Source organism: Camarhynchus parvulus, chromosome 5 (genome assembly GCF_901933205.1).
Source record: "Camarhynchus parvulus chromosome 5, STF_HiC, whole genome shotgun sequence".
NCBI classification, from domain to species: Eukaryota; Metazoa; Chordata; class Aves; order Passeriformes; family Thraupidae; genus Camarhynchus; species Camarhynchus parvulus.
The window spans coordinates 41,691,938-41,709,767 of record NC_044575.1 but is presented as its reverse complement, the minus strand read 5'-3'; the positions used below and the strand labels follow the sequence as shown (position 1 = coordinate 41,709,767).

Below are 17,830 nucleotides of genomic sequence, written 5' to 3'. Positions count from 1 at the left end.
TGTTCACAACTTGAATCTAATTAGAAGCAAATACTATTATGTCGCATGTAGCATGTGAATTCTTTCAACAGGCATAGTGTTGTCAAAATCTTGTAAAGATCTTGAACACTTCTTCCAATTATATTAGTGTTAATGTACCACCTTCTGGCCAGCTAATGGAAATACATGAACTAATCTCCAGGAGCTTTCCTGATCTGTGGCTCTCAAATGAGCTAAATCAAAAAGCCTCTTTTTCTGTAGTAATTCTGGGACCCATTCACTACCATTGTGTTACACAAGAGAAGAACTCCACTCTTTTAAGTATGTAAAGAGAACAAAAAGTGTTTTCCTCAATTTCTTTTTTGAGTAGCCATACTTACTTAAAAAAAAAAAGCAAGCTATGTTTAAGTGATAAGCAGTGCTTTTACTTGGAGTATGAAATGTTTTCTAGCTATGACTAGGGGAACTTTATTCCCTTTAAAAGTAACTGCCTCTTACATGTAATTCCTGCCTGATGTAAAGATGTAACAGTTTATTCAAGACACTAACAACCTTGTCCATTATTTTCATGAACTATTGGAGTCTACTTACATGAGTTTGGAGTCTATTGTTCATATGATAAATTGGTATGAATTGGAGACACAGGCACTTACACTTTAAAGCTGTATATCTCTCTTTGCTGCAATGTTCTGGTGATTTTTGGATAGGCTGTGTGCTTGTTCTTGACTGTAATTCTGTCTAGGAATATTAGTATGCTAACTTCCAAGTGTTTACAGGCTAAAAAGTGAGCAGTAGATCTGGAAAGAGCATTTTCTGAATATGGATATTTTCTGCACAAATCTAATGTATCAGTTTTGTGCACAATGTGTTACAGATGCTTGGGGTTTTTTTAAGACTAGACAGACACATTCTGATTTCTTAGGGCACTGCATAGTACACACTACTGAACATGAAAGGAACTTCTATAAAACTGTAGTTGCAGCCAAGATCTGTACAAGAGAAAGGGAAGTTAACTGTACACAGACTATGAAATATTTTTTCAGTTTTTCTATACCATATGTGACACGCTAGTGGTACAGAATTTTTTTATGAACCAGAGTTTTAACTACTCAATAAACATAACACAATAAAAACACTGAGTATTTTTAAATTAAATCACTCAAGAAAGTTCTACATTACAAATTTTGTTATCTTGAACATTTTTTTTATTCAAGGAAGAGTGAAAGGACTCTGATTGAATTAATTAGTTTCTCCAGTTGAATAAAGATAAACAGAGAAGAGGAAAATTATTGATAGCTTCCTGCATAGTGCAGTGAGACTTGCAGCTGCAACTACTGCTGTTCTGGTAGTATGAAACCAGTGTCTTAATGGTTAGTTCAGTCTTGTTTGTTGGGAAGATGCTCTTTTCCTTCTCCAAGCAGCAAGGGGTGGTGTGACTGGAGGGGACACCAGGCAAATAATTCTGGGCAGTGAAGCACTGTAAGCACAAATGCCTGAAAGGCAGTAGTCCTTCTTTCCCATAAGCACAGGCTTCTGTCTAGAAAGATAATTGTTAGAAAAAGTCAAAACATCAATGGAAAAAGTCAACAGAAGCTTCTAGGGTCATTAAATACAGTATGTAGAGGACTGTCCTTTTCAACAGTTTTGCAATGCATGGGTAGTCTGTAAAGGCTGTCTGTTCTTGTTATTGCTTTGTATTGCTGTGGCTTGAAAAATAAATTGGTATCATTCACCTTCATATATAATTCTCAATTGTAATAACCCTTAGAACTTGGTTGATGTGTTTTGTCCTTAGATCAGAAAGTTGGGTAAACTTACTGGAATGAGAGGACCAGAATATCAAGTTAGCCAAGACATTATAATGAGCTCATGGCAGCACTTCGGCTAGCATGAGTATTCCCTATTTCATATTCTAAATGGTAGCTGAAATAAAAATTCAAATTGTCTGTTATGGTTGAGGCAGAATGGAAAACAAGCTCATCTTTTTTGGGAACTGGTGGCAATTTAAATAATGACTTAAAATAGTTTGGTGGTGTTGTTGTTGTAAATTATGCTCAAATCACAGGTGTACAGCTATACCACAGTGCTACATTTTACATTTACTTCTTGCTTGTACTGAAGAACAGTGATTTGTGTAAAACATGGGATGTCTGGGGGAAGCAAAAAGCACAAATGCCAGCACTGCTGTGTCATGTAGAGCAAACATGGTGCAGTTACACAGTATAATTTCATGCTGGCTGCTCATTTTTTAGAGCATTCTGATTCATTAGCTCAGTAGGAAGAAAATGGGAAGAAGATCATTACATTTCTTAACACTGAGAATTTGTGCTCATTTTGGAAAACGCCTTATTACCGCTACAACAATCCTGGGAAGAGCTGGGACTGAAATAGTGCACTGTGATACAGTTTTCTAGGAAGTGTATTGGCAGAGCCTGAGACTAGGAAAATAGCATTGAAAGGTTCCCTGTCCTGAGAGAGGATGAGGACAGGTTCCACAACACAAGTCAAAACCATGTTTTTCCTTATCCTAGCATATATCCCTAGATCACAGCTTCGCTAAGAGATGTTTCAGAGACATCCAAGGACTTTCAAAGTCTTCCACGCTGGGTACAACAAAGAGTCTCTTTGCTGAACACATCCTGGGGAAAAATCACACCTGGGCACCTTTTGTAGTTCCATCACCATATTCCATGTGCTTTTATGTAATGGCAAATGCACAGGCAAGTATGTGGGGACAGATTGCAGATGTGCTCTTCCTCAGTGTTTATTCCTCTTCCTACTGGATTATTCTCTGGAGCGAAGGATATGGGGAGAGAAAAGGGAGGAAAAATGTAACAAGACTGAGGGAACATTCCAGGCAAATAACAGAAGATAACTGTAGAGAAGAAATGCATCTTGAAAGTTTAGAGAGGGAAGTTTTAAAAAATCACTGTGACACGTGGTTTCTCCTTTAGGTCATTGTGTTGGGATGAGATCAGTACAATCATTGCTATCATTCCTTTAATATGTCTTTCTGGATGACTTTTCTGTGTTTAACTGTGTATCTTTTAATTGATTCTTGTCAGACTCCTCAGCATTTTAGCCAAGTCTTTTGACTATCTTATTCTTGCCCAACATATGAATAGGCCTTCCTTGAGCGTGCAGACTCTGAGGGTTTTTTTGAGGAGTGAACTAGGTAATTCCAGAATAATTAGCTGAAATTTCCTCCCCTCCCCTCTTTTTTTAAAGATAACTCCTCATCTCTCCAGGAAGATGAAGAGATAGATATGGAGGCTGTCAACTGGCAGCTGAACAACACATCCATGAATGGCCATTCATCTACCCCAACCACAGTTCGCTTTCCCAGCTGGGTGACTTTTGATGACAATGAAGTCAGTTTTGCACCACAGAGCCTTTCTCCCTTGAAAACAGATACCCCACCTGCAGAAACACAGGCTCCAGATGTTAACTTTAATCTCACTACGTCTTTAAAGAAAAGAGAGCGTCCTAAAAGTACATTGGGAGACCTCTCCAAAATTCAAAAACTAGATCTCTCTTCTTTAACCAAGCTGCCTTCTGTTGAAACACCACCGTGGAGTGCTACTAATCCCTTTCTGGATGAATCTCTTCGAGATGTCCAACCCTCACCCATCAATCCTTTCAGCTCATTCTTTGAGGAGCAGGAGAGGCGTTCCAAAAGCTCTTCTGTCTCCAGTGCTCCAGGCAAAAGCCAAAGAGACTCTCTCATTATTCTCCATCAAGAGCCTGATACCGTCAGTTTCCATGAGGCAAACAAGACTGTAACGCACACAGATGCTGTGGAGCAGCTCAAACAGCTCCAGATTGGAGACCCAGATGGTGTGAGCAGTCCTACCTTGCCTGATGATGACCCCATGATGCCATATGATCTGGATGCAGCTTTATTTAACCTGGCACCAGCTCAGCCAAAGGATGGATGGCCAATGATGCTGAGGATCCCAGAGAAGAAGAACATTATGTCATCCAGGCACTGGGGACCAATATATGTCAAGCTGACTAACAGTGGATGTATACAGCTTTTTTATGAGAAGGGACTAGAGAAGCCTTTTCGGGAGCTCAAACTTGAAATCAATCATGAGATTTCAGAGCGCAAGCTGCAGAACTACGATGAGAATGGAAGGATACATAGCGTGCGGTTGGATCGCACAACATACAAGGAGAAAAAGAAGTATCAGCCTAAACCAGCCATTGCACACACTGCAGAGAGAGAGCAAATTATCAAGCTTGGGACTACAGATTATGAAGACTTCCTTAGCTTCATCACTGCTGTGCAAGACACACTGATGAACTTGCCAGCTTCATCAACAGATCTGAGCACGGTGGGACTGAATTATCAAGAAGAAGAAATCACTGTGGATGTCAGGGATGAGTTTCATGGCATCTTGGCCAAGGGAGATAGTGTGATTCTCCAGCACAGTGTGCTGACTCATATCTATGTTCTCAGCTTCCTTTCTGGCCTGGCAGAATGCAGACTGGGCCTTAACGATATCCTGATCAAAGGGAATGAAATAGTTGCAAGGCAGGATATTATGCCCACTACTACCACTAAGTGGATTAAATTATACAGCTGCCGCTTCCATTCATGTGTGGATGAGGATGTGTTTAATAACTCCCGTATTATCCTGTTCAACCCCTTGGATGCCTGTCGGTTTGAACTGATGAGATTCAGGACTGTCTTTGCTGAGAAAACTTTGCCTTTTACTCTGAGGACAGCTGCCAGCATCAATGGTGCTGAGGTGGAGGTGCAGAGCTGGCTGATGATGTCCACGGGGTTCTCTTCCAACCATGACCCTTTAACTCAGGTCCCTTGTGAAAACGTGATGATCCGCTACCCCGTGCCAAGTGAGTGGGTGAAGAACTTCCGCAGGGAGAGTGTCCTGGGGGAGAAATCTTTGAAAGCCAAGGTGAACAAGGGAGCCACTTTTGGATCAACCAGTCTGTCTGGTTCTGAGCCAGTAATGAGAGTAACTTTGGGAACTGCCAAATACGAGCATGCCTTTAATTCCATCGTATGGAGGATAAACCGACTGCCTGACAAAAACTCAGGTGAGTGCCATATACAACCTCTGCAGCAATAAACTAAAATAAATTATGTCTTTTGAAAGATAAGAAATACTGAGTTTAAATGGTGAGAGATATGTCATCCTCTGTAGTATACCAAAGGGCGTAAGTTAGTTGCATCAAGTATTTGTCTGACCATTCATTGTAATAGTTTTACGTATACTACAAATATAGCTAATGATAAAAATAGTGTTAGGTTTCCAAGATGCAAAAATATGCGTTCTGTCTCTTCTTGGAGGTATTTAAAAGAGGTAGTACTTAGGGACATGGTTTAGTGGTAGACTAGATTTGTGCTAGGTTAATGGTTGGAACTGATAATCTGAAAGATATTTTCCAGTAAATGGTTCTGTGATTCTCTGATTATGAAACCTAGGCATCAAACATCTGTGTGTTCAGTACTGGGATTGGAAGCAGAGCTTTTTCATGTAACTTTCAAAAGCAAGATTCTATGCTGTGGGGCTGAATGACAGGATCAGATATATTGCTATAGCTCCAGCACATGTGATATCTTTTCCAAGCATACTGGGCCCATGCTACATATTTCAGTGCATATGCCACAATTAATGCCTCTGAATTATCTGAAATGGGGATTGTAAGAGAACAGAAGACATTGCTCAACCATTAAAAAAAAATAGACATTTCCAAATACCATTTTGTAGCTATGTATCTGTGATCAGTGCAGACAGGGAATTACAGCTTAAACCTGAAGAGAGAATACCAACGTGAAACCCACTTTGTATTTCTATCCCAAGTCTTTGTATTTCTAGTAGCATTGTCGTAATTAAACCTGAAAATTATGTAGGCAAGCTACTGTTGCCTGTGGCCATTTCTGCTAGTCGTTCTATTTGATGTCTGTCATCCATGGTGCACAATAAAGCTGGACAACTCAGGTTTATTCTTAGTTGTAGTGAATTCTACTTCTTGACCTGTCTGATCTAGAATTTTACAAATGAGATGGACTTTTCAGTATTAATGCTGTAGTAATGCATCTGGGCCACAGGGAGGGTTTCAGTGTTCCCTGAAAGAAAGTTCATTGTGGTACCAGATTTGGCACTCTCTATATGTTTTTCCTGAGTTTGAGTGTCAGCAAAACAGTGATCCAAATGTCCTCATCTTTTGGATCATGTTTCAGCCCAAGGACACCAGTTTACACCACGGGTTACAAATTTGGAGGGATATCACTGACAAAAGGGAAGGCTCCAGGTTTGCTGTAGACTGAGGTGGAGGAAGACAGAGCTTGGAAACCTGAGAGAAATACAGCAATGAAAAATTCACCCCAGGCTGTTTATGAGCAATAACATGCTTATGAAGAAAATCTCAATATGCCATCTGCATGGACTCTGGGAATGAGATGCTGTGAAATTGAGCCTTCTGTGGTATCTTCTCTGCAAAGATCTCAGTGTACCATACAGACATCACAGCTGAGGAAACTAAAGCCCTCAGACTTTAACACAATCACAGAACATGCCAGTAGCAAACCAGGAGAAGAGGCAAACCCCCTGTCTCTACTGCCTCCTGCAAGGTGATGCTGCCTTACTCATTGCTACTCTGAGGAAGATACTGATCTGTGCCTCTTGTTTCCTTCTTTCCCATTGTGACTCTTTATTGTATATACACTGTGACAGGGGGAAGGAAATACATTACAGATTTGTTGCTGCTGTTGGACCCCTGCCACAGAGCATCTATCCATCAGTGTCATCATGCAAAACACAGGGCACTTGGTATTTGTTTACATCCTGAGAGGAAGAGAGTGTCCTCACCCCTCCGGTCAGATCAGATGTTATTTCAGGGAAAGGAAGAGCCTTGGAAACACTGTCTTGGCCAAGACACATGAGGTATGTGAAAGGGAGGGAATCCCAGAGTGATGACAGGGCAGGCCAAGTAGTTGAAATCTGACCTTGCCCTTCAGGGACTATTTCTGTTTATTGGTGGTACTTCAGCCGATGGTTCTTTCTCAAAGCATATGGCAAACAAAGAGGTATATTAAGTGGCACTCAGAAGGATTCATTCCCACTCCCTCTTAGATTTGCCTGATGGACAACATATGCTTTTGTCCACGTGATAGTCATGTGGGATCTAACTACCAGCCTTGTGCACGCTTGGCTGTATCCAGCCCCATCCACAAGTCATGTAATGACCCAACTCCATGTATTTGCAAAGTTGTCATAAATGATACAGTTCTCAAGCATTAAACACAAAACTATGAGTCCACTGGCTCACACTATGCTCTCTTACTGTCATACCTGTAACTCGCCCCTAAGAGCACTCTGGGTCTTCCAAAAATATCTGGCCTGCTAATGACCTGCTTTTATGCCTGGGACTCCAGAGCAGAGGAGGAGTAGTGCCATCACATTGGAACTGAGGGAAGTGCTGCATGTGGTCACAGCCTGCAGCTCCACCTGCCTCCAGAGGCCACACAACAGGTCCACACTACTTGGGGCATATGCATTGCATGTGTGCTCCAGCACATGTGCCTGCCTGCCAGACATGCTCAGAGGAGTACGCATATAGGTACACATTTTGGGACTTTCTGTTCATCCACAGTGTGTGTTCTGACACACAGTCCCTTGCAAACACAATCCCAGAACTCCAGAGGTCTCCAGATAGCCAGCTGGGCCTCCTGTCCTTCACTACATTCCCTGAAAGTGGACTGGTGCAGTCTCTGTGTAGAGTGAGGAGCATGACCCCCAAACCTGCTGTCCCCAGGAGAGCGTGTCCTGCCATAACTCACTGCTTGTATGCAGGTTGCAGCATCCTAAGCTCCCAGATTGTTAAGAATTATTTCAGCAGCTTTGCACTCTTATCTAAATTTTTTCTTTCTGTGCTTTCTAATGGGATGGGGCCCTTTGCACTCTCTCTCCTAGGAGACAGTGTTATCAGCACTGTCTGTATTATTTTGTAGCCGAAGTATCTACTTATGACTGAATATTGAAAAGCATGTGACAAGTGAAGGACAGTGCATAGTCTGACTGTGATTTGACCTAAGGAAAAAAATTGGGACTGGATTCTACTGAGCACATTGCTGAAATCCACATAGCAAATATTTGTGCATTTTTACAGCTTGGTAAACTTTATTGCCTGTGACATATTTAAAATTATTATGAACAAAAGAGTTGATGAAAAATGCCTATTTGCAGGCTATTTACAGCTCCAGTTGCTGCTGGCTGCGCTTCACATGTTCTTTTTTTTTTAATCCACCAGTAGAATACTAGGGAAACATCCAAACAGTCTTTGATCATGGAAAAATGCTCTTTCTGTGAAGCAGAGATGTAACATCTATGCAGAGCCTTGGATCTGGATTTGAACTTTATCTAGTTTGGCTGTGGATCCCAGGCATGCTGCCTGGAATACTTTCTGAAGTGGATTATATCTTTTAATCTTTTAATCCAAACATGTTGGGACATTTGGAGTGTCATGAGTCATTTGAAGCACATTCTCTCCAATCACAGTTACACTTGCATATATATTAATTATCAGATCCTTGATTGTCAGAACAACTGGTAGTAGCTCAAGGAAACAAGAGGTGCAAAACAAAAGCAGTGTGTTGATTCCTCCTGATTTTACTAAGAAGGGTACCTGTTCACCTGTTCATTAGAGAAAGAGCTCTGAATGAGCCTGTTGAACAGTCTATAGAGGTGATGCCTCATGAGCCTCATGCGCAGAATAGTAATGAACACTGATGGGCTAGGTAATATTGCAGTAACTTCAGTGAAGGAGTAGCTTTCTTAATCTGTTCGCCTTGTTATCTACCACAATGAGCTGGTTTAAATTAATAACGTTCATAATTTTTATGCAGTTGCGGGGGGGGGTGTTACCAAGTGTCCAGTTGAAATTATGAAGAGTTGAAAAGGTCAGCTCTCCAAAGCACCTGGCCTGCAGTGTGCTGAAGCCCAGTTGAACACTTCCCAGTGATACCTTCACACACATCCGCCCCCAAAGCAGCTGAGCGCGTGCCAGCTCAGGAGTGTCACGGCACAAGCTGAATGTTCTGCAGCTGTGGATGTGGCCTGCACCAGGGAACTGAGCCACTCCTCCTGGGCTGCTGGCATTCTCCACTCTGGAGGAGGGAGCAACCCACAGCAAACTGGAGAGGAAAAGCATATCAAAGCAGATGAGCAGGAAGGATTACAGTGAGGAGTCTGCTGAAAGTGGTACAGTGTGAGGAAAGAGATATGAAAGGATGAGAGAGCCTGAGACTGGGGGTTGGTTGCCAGTACTGAGTGCTGAACACAGATTTTTGGAGCCAGGTTTAGGCATCTTCATAATGCATTACCAGACAGCAGTGCTGTGTTACCCAGGGGCCCCGTGTCAGATCCCGACCTGCGCTGCCACCATGGCTGTGCTCACCACAGCCATGCTCAAGAACTGGCCAGGAGCAAAAGCACTGCAGTGCTGGAGGGCACGGTGAGCTCCCTGAGAGCTCTCTGAGAGCTCCTGGGGCTGCTGCTCTCCTGTGGTGGGCAGGACCCCCAGGGAGGCCTGCTGTGTACCACAGCTCTTGATCCAGGAAAAAGAATGTCCATGTATGAAAAGCCAGGAAGGGCTGTCAAACAGAGATCCTGGCTTGCTTTAGAACCAGGGCAAATGAGTCAGTACTCTGCTTGGGATAATTAATCCTGACAAAAAGCAGATGCATTTTTAATGCTTGCAAGAACTTGAGCCTCTATATCTGCTTGATAACTGCACCCATTCATTCATAACTTGTCTCCAGCTATGGTGCTGCATATCCTTGGTCTCTGCTGAACTGCACAGTCTGGATTTGCTGCACACACATTATTTTACAAACCTTCCAGCAGTGAGGAAACTTTGGCTAGACCATTTTGATATATGAGGCTGGCTCTAGATGAAATTCTTACCCAGACTTACGCTGAGTAGAATTTTTTTTCCAGTTCTATTTCAGAGGTCACGTTGCAATGCCTAAGCCCTCTAAAGATTGCCTAATTTCATCCTATTGAGATAAGTCATACTCCTACATCTTGCTTTTCAGGCTTCAGTTAACAAGGCTGACTTTGGGCTAAGCAGGTGTATTCCATCTTTTCCCAGTGGGAACTTCTGGGCTTTCCCCATCCAGTTCTCTTTACTTGTCTACCTTCCTCCTTCTTTGTCTCCGTCCTGTACACCTTGCTGACCTGCATGGAGAAGAACTTTCTTAGTGAACAAGTGTTCAGGAATCCTAAAGCCTGTAATAAAGGCAGGCAAAGATTCCATTCATTTACTTATACATTCATTTACTTATACATTAATTTACACATATGTAGGTAATGGGATCCTTTCAATCAGAAAACCCTGTGTGGCTGTGAAGGCTTTCATCCTCATTTTGCAAATAGAGAAACTGAGGTAGAGACATTAAATTACTTGCTCAAGAGCTTAAGGAGTTGGCAGCAGTCAGAGAAAAAGCCGACTTAGTTTGACTAGAAGTCCCTGCTTTAATTTTTAAACATCACCGCTGTCCAGGAAAACAAAGAAGAAAGAATAATAAGGGTTATTTACATATGGCAGAGCTAAGCATTACCTCCTCTCCTTGCCATCCTTAATGACTAGCCACCTTGTCATGGGTTCCAGTGAGGAATAAATGGTTACTCTGAAACCTTGCACAAATTTGCTTTTTGAACGTGAGAAATCCAATACATTTTCTTCTGTTAAAAAGAGGGAAACTATTTCAAATAAACATCAAATATTTCCAAATTCTGTCTTTCCTTACTGTCATTTCACAGCATTTCAGAAGGATGTGCCACAATGTACTTAGCATGTGAAAGACACTGAGGGAATCAAGAGGACAAATACTTTTACTGTGCTTGATTTACTTCTTGTATTTTCACCCACTAAAAGCAAACTAGAGTGATTAGCAATCCTTTTGCATTTTGTTTAATTCCTTTGGTAACTTTAGCCACAGTGAAGCAGGTAAGACACTTGCTATGAACTAATTCACCTAGGGAGATTCTCAGTTTCCTGCAGCTTCGTGATGCTACTTTCTCCTAGGCATTGTGTTTTGATTCATCTGACACAACTCTCCTGACTGTTTACTCTCTTTTTCCAGCTTCTGGCCATCCTCACTGCTTCTTCTGTCACCTAGAGCTTGGCTCTGACCGGGAAGTGCCTTCCAGTTTTGTCCGCTATGTAGATGTGGAATTTGACATGCCCACCACTTCTGCGTCCAAAGCCGCTGTCCGCTCCATCTCTGTGGAGGACAAGACTGATGTCAGGAAGTGGGTCAACTATTCAGCACACTACAGTTACAAGGTAAAACTGAGCAGTGCTAATCACCATGGTTACTTTGCATGCTTCATTGTCTTAAAAAGTATGGGCAGACAAAGAAAATACCATGGACAATAGAGGTGGGAATTTGGCTCATGCCAGGCTGTGTGCAGTAGCTACCCATGTGCAGCTATTGATTCATGGCAAATAAGCAGTGGATTATCTCAGCGAAGATGGAATAAATTTGCTTGCAGTTGCCTGTGGAAGAGCGTGCACACAGCCAGTTCCTGGAGATTAGCTGATAGGGAGAGCTTGAACAGGAGTTCTGCTGCTCTTCCCTAGTGGGAGTGCTACCGTGGGAGTCCTACTGCAGACAAAAGAATCACAGTATTTCTCTGCTTAAATACTTCTTTCTTCTGCCTGCCCTAAGGAAAGGAGCAGATAGGAAAGTGCACTATGTATATACCTGCCAAAATATCTCAGTAAATTTGCATGTTAGCTGAATACTCAGCAGAGAATTTGGCATCCTACATTGCCTTCTTTGAGAGCAATGATAAAGAGATTCTGAAAAGATTCTCATGGCAAATATTTTTACTGGTAATTGTAATTACATTTTTAGTAGTTTCTTAAATTCCCTGGAGATAATATTTGATCTTCCTAAGTATCCCTTTTAAGAATTAAAACATTGGATTATTCCCAAGTTTTTGGAGATGAGGAAATTTAGAACCCAAACATAGATCCCCTTGGCCCTATCCCAATACAAATTGGTATTTGTAGGCCAAAGCACCTCTGAGCCTGAGGACAGCAGGGAATGTGCTGAGATTTGGGGTAGTGTTAGGCACTGCTTCAAGAAGCAGGCAGTTGGATTTGATGATCCTTATGGGTCTCTGTTCGAACTCCAGATCATTTAAAAAATCTCTTTTCTTTATATATCAGTCTTCTCAGAATTTATAATTAAGGCTGATTTTCTGCTGTCACGTAGGAAGCCACCTATCGTCTGCAGATTTGGTCCTGAGCTTGAATTCAGAGTACAACTGGGAATGGTAATGAATATAAAGTCATGTGAGTTCTCTGCATGACATTATCTCTTCTGGAAATTATTTCATGACACTGTTGAATTGTAGAACTGCTTAGATTAGACTGAAAATCCTTATAGTAAATAAAATCCAATTTTCCCTGATCCTCAGTCTATTTTTCCTCGCAGCCCTCTCAGGTCACCAAGAGTTTCTTTGCCTGAACACAAGAACCACCACTGAGGAAGATTTGTGAATCTTTTGTTTTCCTTTCTCATTACAAATTTTCTTCCTCTTTTTCTTCTACCAGGTTGAAATTGAGCAGAAAAAAAGCTTGAATGAGGATCTGAAGGGAGAAAGTACTGCAGATGTCAATGAATGTGCTACACAGTAAAGGAAGATCAGTCTGCAAGTCCCAAGAGGGGTGGTCAAATTGAAGACCTGGAAGAAAGGACTTGCAGGGCTTGGGTATTTTGCTTTTAAAAATTAGGGACTAGTACTTTTAAAATAATGCTCTGAAGAGTATAACTTTTTCTCTTTCTGATGATCCATACTTTGAGAAGAATGTGGTCAGGGTTTGTTTGGAGGGGATCCACGGGCTTTTGCTGGAACCAGTACAGTTGTACAGTAAAGTACAAGCCTGCCTTTTCTGCCTTTTCACCATTTAGGTTCTGCACTAAAGTATGGTCTGGCAACCATCTCAGCCACACCAGAAAATAGCCTTTATCTCACAATCTTGCCCTCCCACATTAAGCATTTTGCTTCCATGCCTTTTGGTTTGGCCTTTGACTGAATTGCTTCCTTCTGAACTGCCAAATAAAATTCAGGGAGGATCGAGTGGAAAATTATATAAAATCTCCTTTCTGAAATGGTCCACAGAGTGAAAACCCTGAGCATCATTCTGAAGAATCAACACACTCTGCATCTTAAACAAAGAGAGTGGTCTCTGTGTTGAAAGAGATGAACTACAGACAGGACAGCTGATCACAGAGCTGTACCTCTGTTCAGCCCTTCCTGTCTTATCCCTTGAGTGACATGTCACTGTGCACATTTTCACAGGGTTTGCACAAGTTACAAGAAAGCCTCTGCAATTTCTTAAAATTTTTACTTTGTAGTCTGAGCTGTTCTGGTATCTTGACTGAACATAGTCATGGCTGCTAGCAGTAGGGAATGTGTGTTACCATAGTGGAGGTACCAGAGGGACTTTGCTAAAATCAGATCATTCCTGCCTAGAAAGATATTTAAGGGAAAAACATGGGGGCTTAGTTTTGGGTTTGGGGCTTTTTTGTATGTTTTCTTGGATGGGAAAAATGGGTGGTTATTGAAAATGTCAGAACACAATTACTTTAACAGAAAATGTTGTTTGTTTTCCTGAAAATCTGTGGAAGTCTGTCCAGCACAATATTATTTTCATGTTCTATCTTGAACCTACAATATAAATAACTTGTATCTTTATAATACTCCCATTAACTGGGCTCCAAATCTCTTTCCAAAAATTAACAAGCTTCTATCATGGAGATTTTTTTATCCCAACTTACCTGGAAGTAATAGCAAGTCTTAAAACTTCTTTCTAAATAAAAATGCAGAAGATATAAATCACTCATTCACACACATTTCAGAGAAAACAGTGTTAAAAGTACCGATTTTTAGTTGTTTCTATGGCTTGTGTAATATTTTGTCTTGTAATGTTAAATGTAAAGTAAGTAATTTATTAAATCATTTATCTTCTGAAAGGTTACTGCTGACTATAAAATACACATTTGGAAAACTTTGGCAATGTAATTTAAAATAATAATGAATTAAAATGAAAGCTTTTTTATAAATTTATTTCATTTTACATTTAATATAAAAAAATTAATACACTCTTGATTTACCACTTTCACTGTGACTCCTATAAAAGTTACTACAATGTTAAAATCACAAATAAATAATGAAATTCGTTTCATTGAGCCTGAAACTGGTAGTTGTAGAATTTTAAATAAATTGTAGAGATCTTTTAAATGCCTTTTTTATATGCACCTACATTTCAAGCCTGCATCACCCTAGTGACACATACTTGGACAGGTACCCCACTGTAAATGGTGTACATGTAAATGGTGTAAATATGTAAAGTCTCAATCCTTCTAGGACTTACTGACAAGCCTGTAATACTCCACTGCAGGTAGCCCTTCTGGGCCCAGGATGCTCCTTGGAGCACACCAGTTAATACTAAGCATTTGCAACATCTCTCTGTAAATGGAAGAATGCTGTTAACTTTTATTAAGAATTTTGAGATCAATGGATTAAAATTTCTGATACTATTAATGATGACTTGTATAGGTTGTGAAATATTTGGGAGCACAGGGTTGAATTTGTGACTGATTCTCAGCTCTGACACAGACTGGCTGTGATGAGTTGCATGACAGCTCCTCTACAAAATTCACTCCTGTTCAAAGGCAGTCAAAGAATTTCTGGATGGTCTTCCTGCTTTTCAGTGCAGCTCCTAATGTACGGTTTCTGAAATCCCACCATCAAGAAATAAAAAAAAAAAAACAAAAAACAAGCTGAAGCATGTTACTGAGGAAATGTGAGAATGTTTTGTGAAAGAAATGGAGATATTTCTACTCTGACCTGCAGGCTGTGTCTGATTTTTTTTGCCTATTGCCCCTAAGCTCATGGAAACACAAATAAGTAATACAAGTTAGTACAGGTATGTCGTACACCTTAAGAGGGGAGAAAATAAAAGGAATATAATTTTCCATCACTGTTGAATTGTTAAACTATTCAGCCTCTATCATACTAGCGCCACAGAATATTCTATGTTCCAGTAAGTGAAAGATAAAAATACTGGACTTTTATGGATTTACTTAATTTCTGTACCACTTCATCACTGTTTCAGAATCAGTGAATGAAAAACCTGACTCTCATCTTTCTTATGTAGTTGTACACAGAAGTATTTCTTCCAGTCATCATGAACTTATGCAGGCAAAACTGGATAAGTGTTGTGGTTTATATGAAAGCCATTTTAATCCGTTCTTATCTCTGGAGAGATTTTTAGATGTACCTGCCACTGAATTTTCAAGTGTTAAGGATGAATACCCCAGCCAGAATCTCAAAAGATCTTAATTTCCTTATTTCCTAAGGACTGGACTAAGTAGTTTGATTTTTCAAAAGAGTGCTAATAACCAAAATCTTTAAGAAGTCTATTGTTGGTGTCACCAGGTGTCTCAACTGAATTATTTTTTCAGTCCAGCACCATTACGAGCATTGAGAATTTGAACACTGGGATCCTAAGTGCCCTTACTGAGGTCTCCACTGTTTTTTATTGGTTAAATAGTGCCAATTTCTCAGTGTTACACACTTGTCACATATGTACTTTATGTACATATACTCTTCACCTGTATGAGTATAGTAGCAATTTGAACAGACTTGATTGGAGTGAAGGGAAAAGATCTGAGAAGTTTGTGAGTTTGAAAGTAGCAGAAATTATTTAGATACAAGCAGTGCCTGTAGTGGGATTTTTTTTTTTTAATCATGCGGAAAAATCTCTCTAACTAGTTTCAGATTACTGCTTCTTTTGAGAAAGATGCAATCACTGTCCTTTGGTATATTTGAAAGCTTTGTAGTACTCAAACACTCCATGCAGGAAATGTGCCTTCAAGGTAAGCATACCTTTACTCCCTGAAGTGATTACCACTTTCAGTCCTCTTTCTATTTCTCACTAGGGTTTTAATATTTGTACTGTGGTAAGACTTGAGGTATTGTATGGAATTTTGCCTAGCAACATGAAGTATCTTTGATCACAAGGGGTAAAGATGAACAATATCTCCAGGCAGCTGAGATTATTTTAGTTAATATCTCTTACATTTATTAACTATGGACACTCTGCTAGAAAAGGAAAATGGATGAATTCATCTGAGAAATACTAAAACTGACTGATGTTATTTTGGTTGTTTTATTTAGATTTAGATTTAGTCTTCTTATGAAGGAATCAGATACAGCAGTATCATTATAAACACTGCAGAAATAATCTTCCTTCTCTGGTGGGTTGCTGGCTGACAGTTACTTGATAGGATGTCCAACATCCATCCACATTATTTAGTAGCTGCTAAAACTCCCTCTTGAACAGTCACCTCCCAGGATAGACAGCAATTGCATGTGAAAGAGCATGAAAGCAAGTGGATAAGGTGGAGGTGCTTGCTCTTTTGCTTGCATAAAATTCTCAGTCATTTCCTTGGCCCTTCAGTGCACTAATCAAGTCCTTGATAGGTCACCCTTCTTCCAGTTGGTGAAAAATTTCTTGCAGTGACTCTTAGCTGCTTGTGTGCATAGCTGTATTAATCTCTGGAACTGACCAGCACAAGAATTTACAGCACACAGAGATCACCTAATGGATGAAGTACTTACCCTCTTCTGCCCCTGAATTTAAATCTACATCATGACATGTCTAAGATACAAAATTTTGTGTGATAACACGTACAGCTCTTCCTAATGTTCCTGTTTTGTTCAGTCAGCCAGCCACCCCTCACACATTCAGCCATCCGTCCTCCCATCCGTCCCACCCTCCTCCTCTGTCTCTTTCTTTCATACTTGCAATTTATTCTTTGCACTATTGACATTGATTGGTTTAATTATTATTTTGTAACATGTTCCTACCTTCTTATTTTGTAAAATAAGTAAGTCTATACACTGGCTAACTTCGTAGAAGTGGTTTATTTTTTTTCTTTGTATCAGTTGAAATGGGATGTCATGTTTTTGTTTAAACTACATGAAAATTTAAATAAATGTTAAGATGAAACAGCATATCCACACTCACTGTGAAATTGAAGTCGTATGTGCTGTATATTCTGATAAATCAGAGGTCTTGAATTCAGAAGAGGAAAAGGAATATTTTGAATGGTATAAAGGACAACAAAAAGTAGAAGTTTAGAGACTACATACAGAAAAGAGATAACATCACTTGATCAGGTAGCTTGAACAATAGACTGCAAGGGAAATGGAGCAGGCCTAGAGCCTGAGCCACATAACAGTTTGAAGTAGTACTAACATAATATGGAAGATGGTCCAGCATTTAGAAACAAAGTAATTGAGGATTGAAGCCTCTACTCAGTGGTCTCTTCTTTGACCACTAAAACCAGAAGTACCTGAAAGAGTGAGCAGAATGTGTTTGCAAAGCAAATATCAGGTCTGAAGTATGTAGAGTCCTCTGCTATGATTCTCTGTGTTCTTTCAAAGTTCAGTAAGCCATGTGTCATTTCATACATCTCTTCTCTTAGAGTCACTGAGACCCACTTCAGTCTTGTTTTTCTCAAAAAGCGTTCCTTGTATCAGACTGAAGAGCTGGGCACTTTGCTTGGCCAAATAAAATCAGATACTCATCATAAGTGCTGTTCAGAGTACTGCTCTGAGCTCAGTACAACTGACAGTAAGTCAACCATTTTACAGTATCAGAAAATGGAGGTACACAAGGTATGATGCCTCATATTTGTTACTTAAGAGTAAATCAGGTCAGCCAGGAGAAACAAGGAAAGTTAAGATTCAGTAGCTTTTAGTACTAAGAGTTTTTTACTACAGTTCAGACACTC

General features: G+C 40.3%; 1 protein-coding gene across 8 annotated transcripts in view; it reads left to right on the top strand.

The window, feature by feature from the left end:
- STON2 (stonin 2) overlaps positions 1-17,359 on the top strand; it is a 68,060-nt gene extending 50,701 nt beyond the window's left edge. For 7 of the 8 annotated variants that reach the window (XM_030950505.1, XM_030950506.1, XM_030950508.1 and 4 more), the window contains 3 exons: positions 3,208-5,043; positions 11,096-11,298; positions 12,577-17,359. In XM_030950505.1, the coding sequence (XP_030806365.1) occupies positions 3,208-5,043; positions 11,096-11,298; positions 12,577-12,660 (2,123 nt within the window). In that variant the 3' untranslated portion in view covers positions 12,661-17,359. Of the gene's footprint in view, positions 1-3,207; positions 5,044-6,683; positions 6,894-11,095; positions 11,299-12,576 lie in introns of those variants that run through there. The other variant, XM_030950510.1, reaches the window with a different exon arrangement.
- The last annotated feature ends 471 nt before the right edge of the window (positions 17,360-17,830 follow it).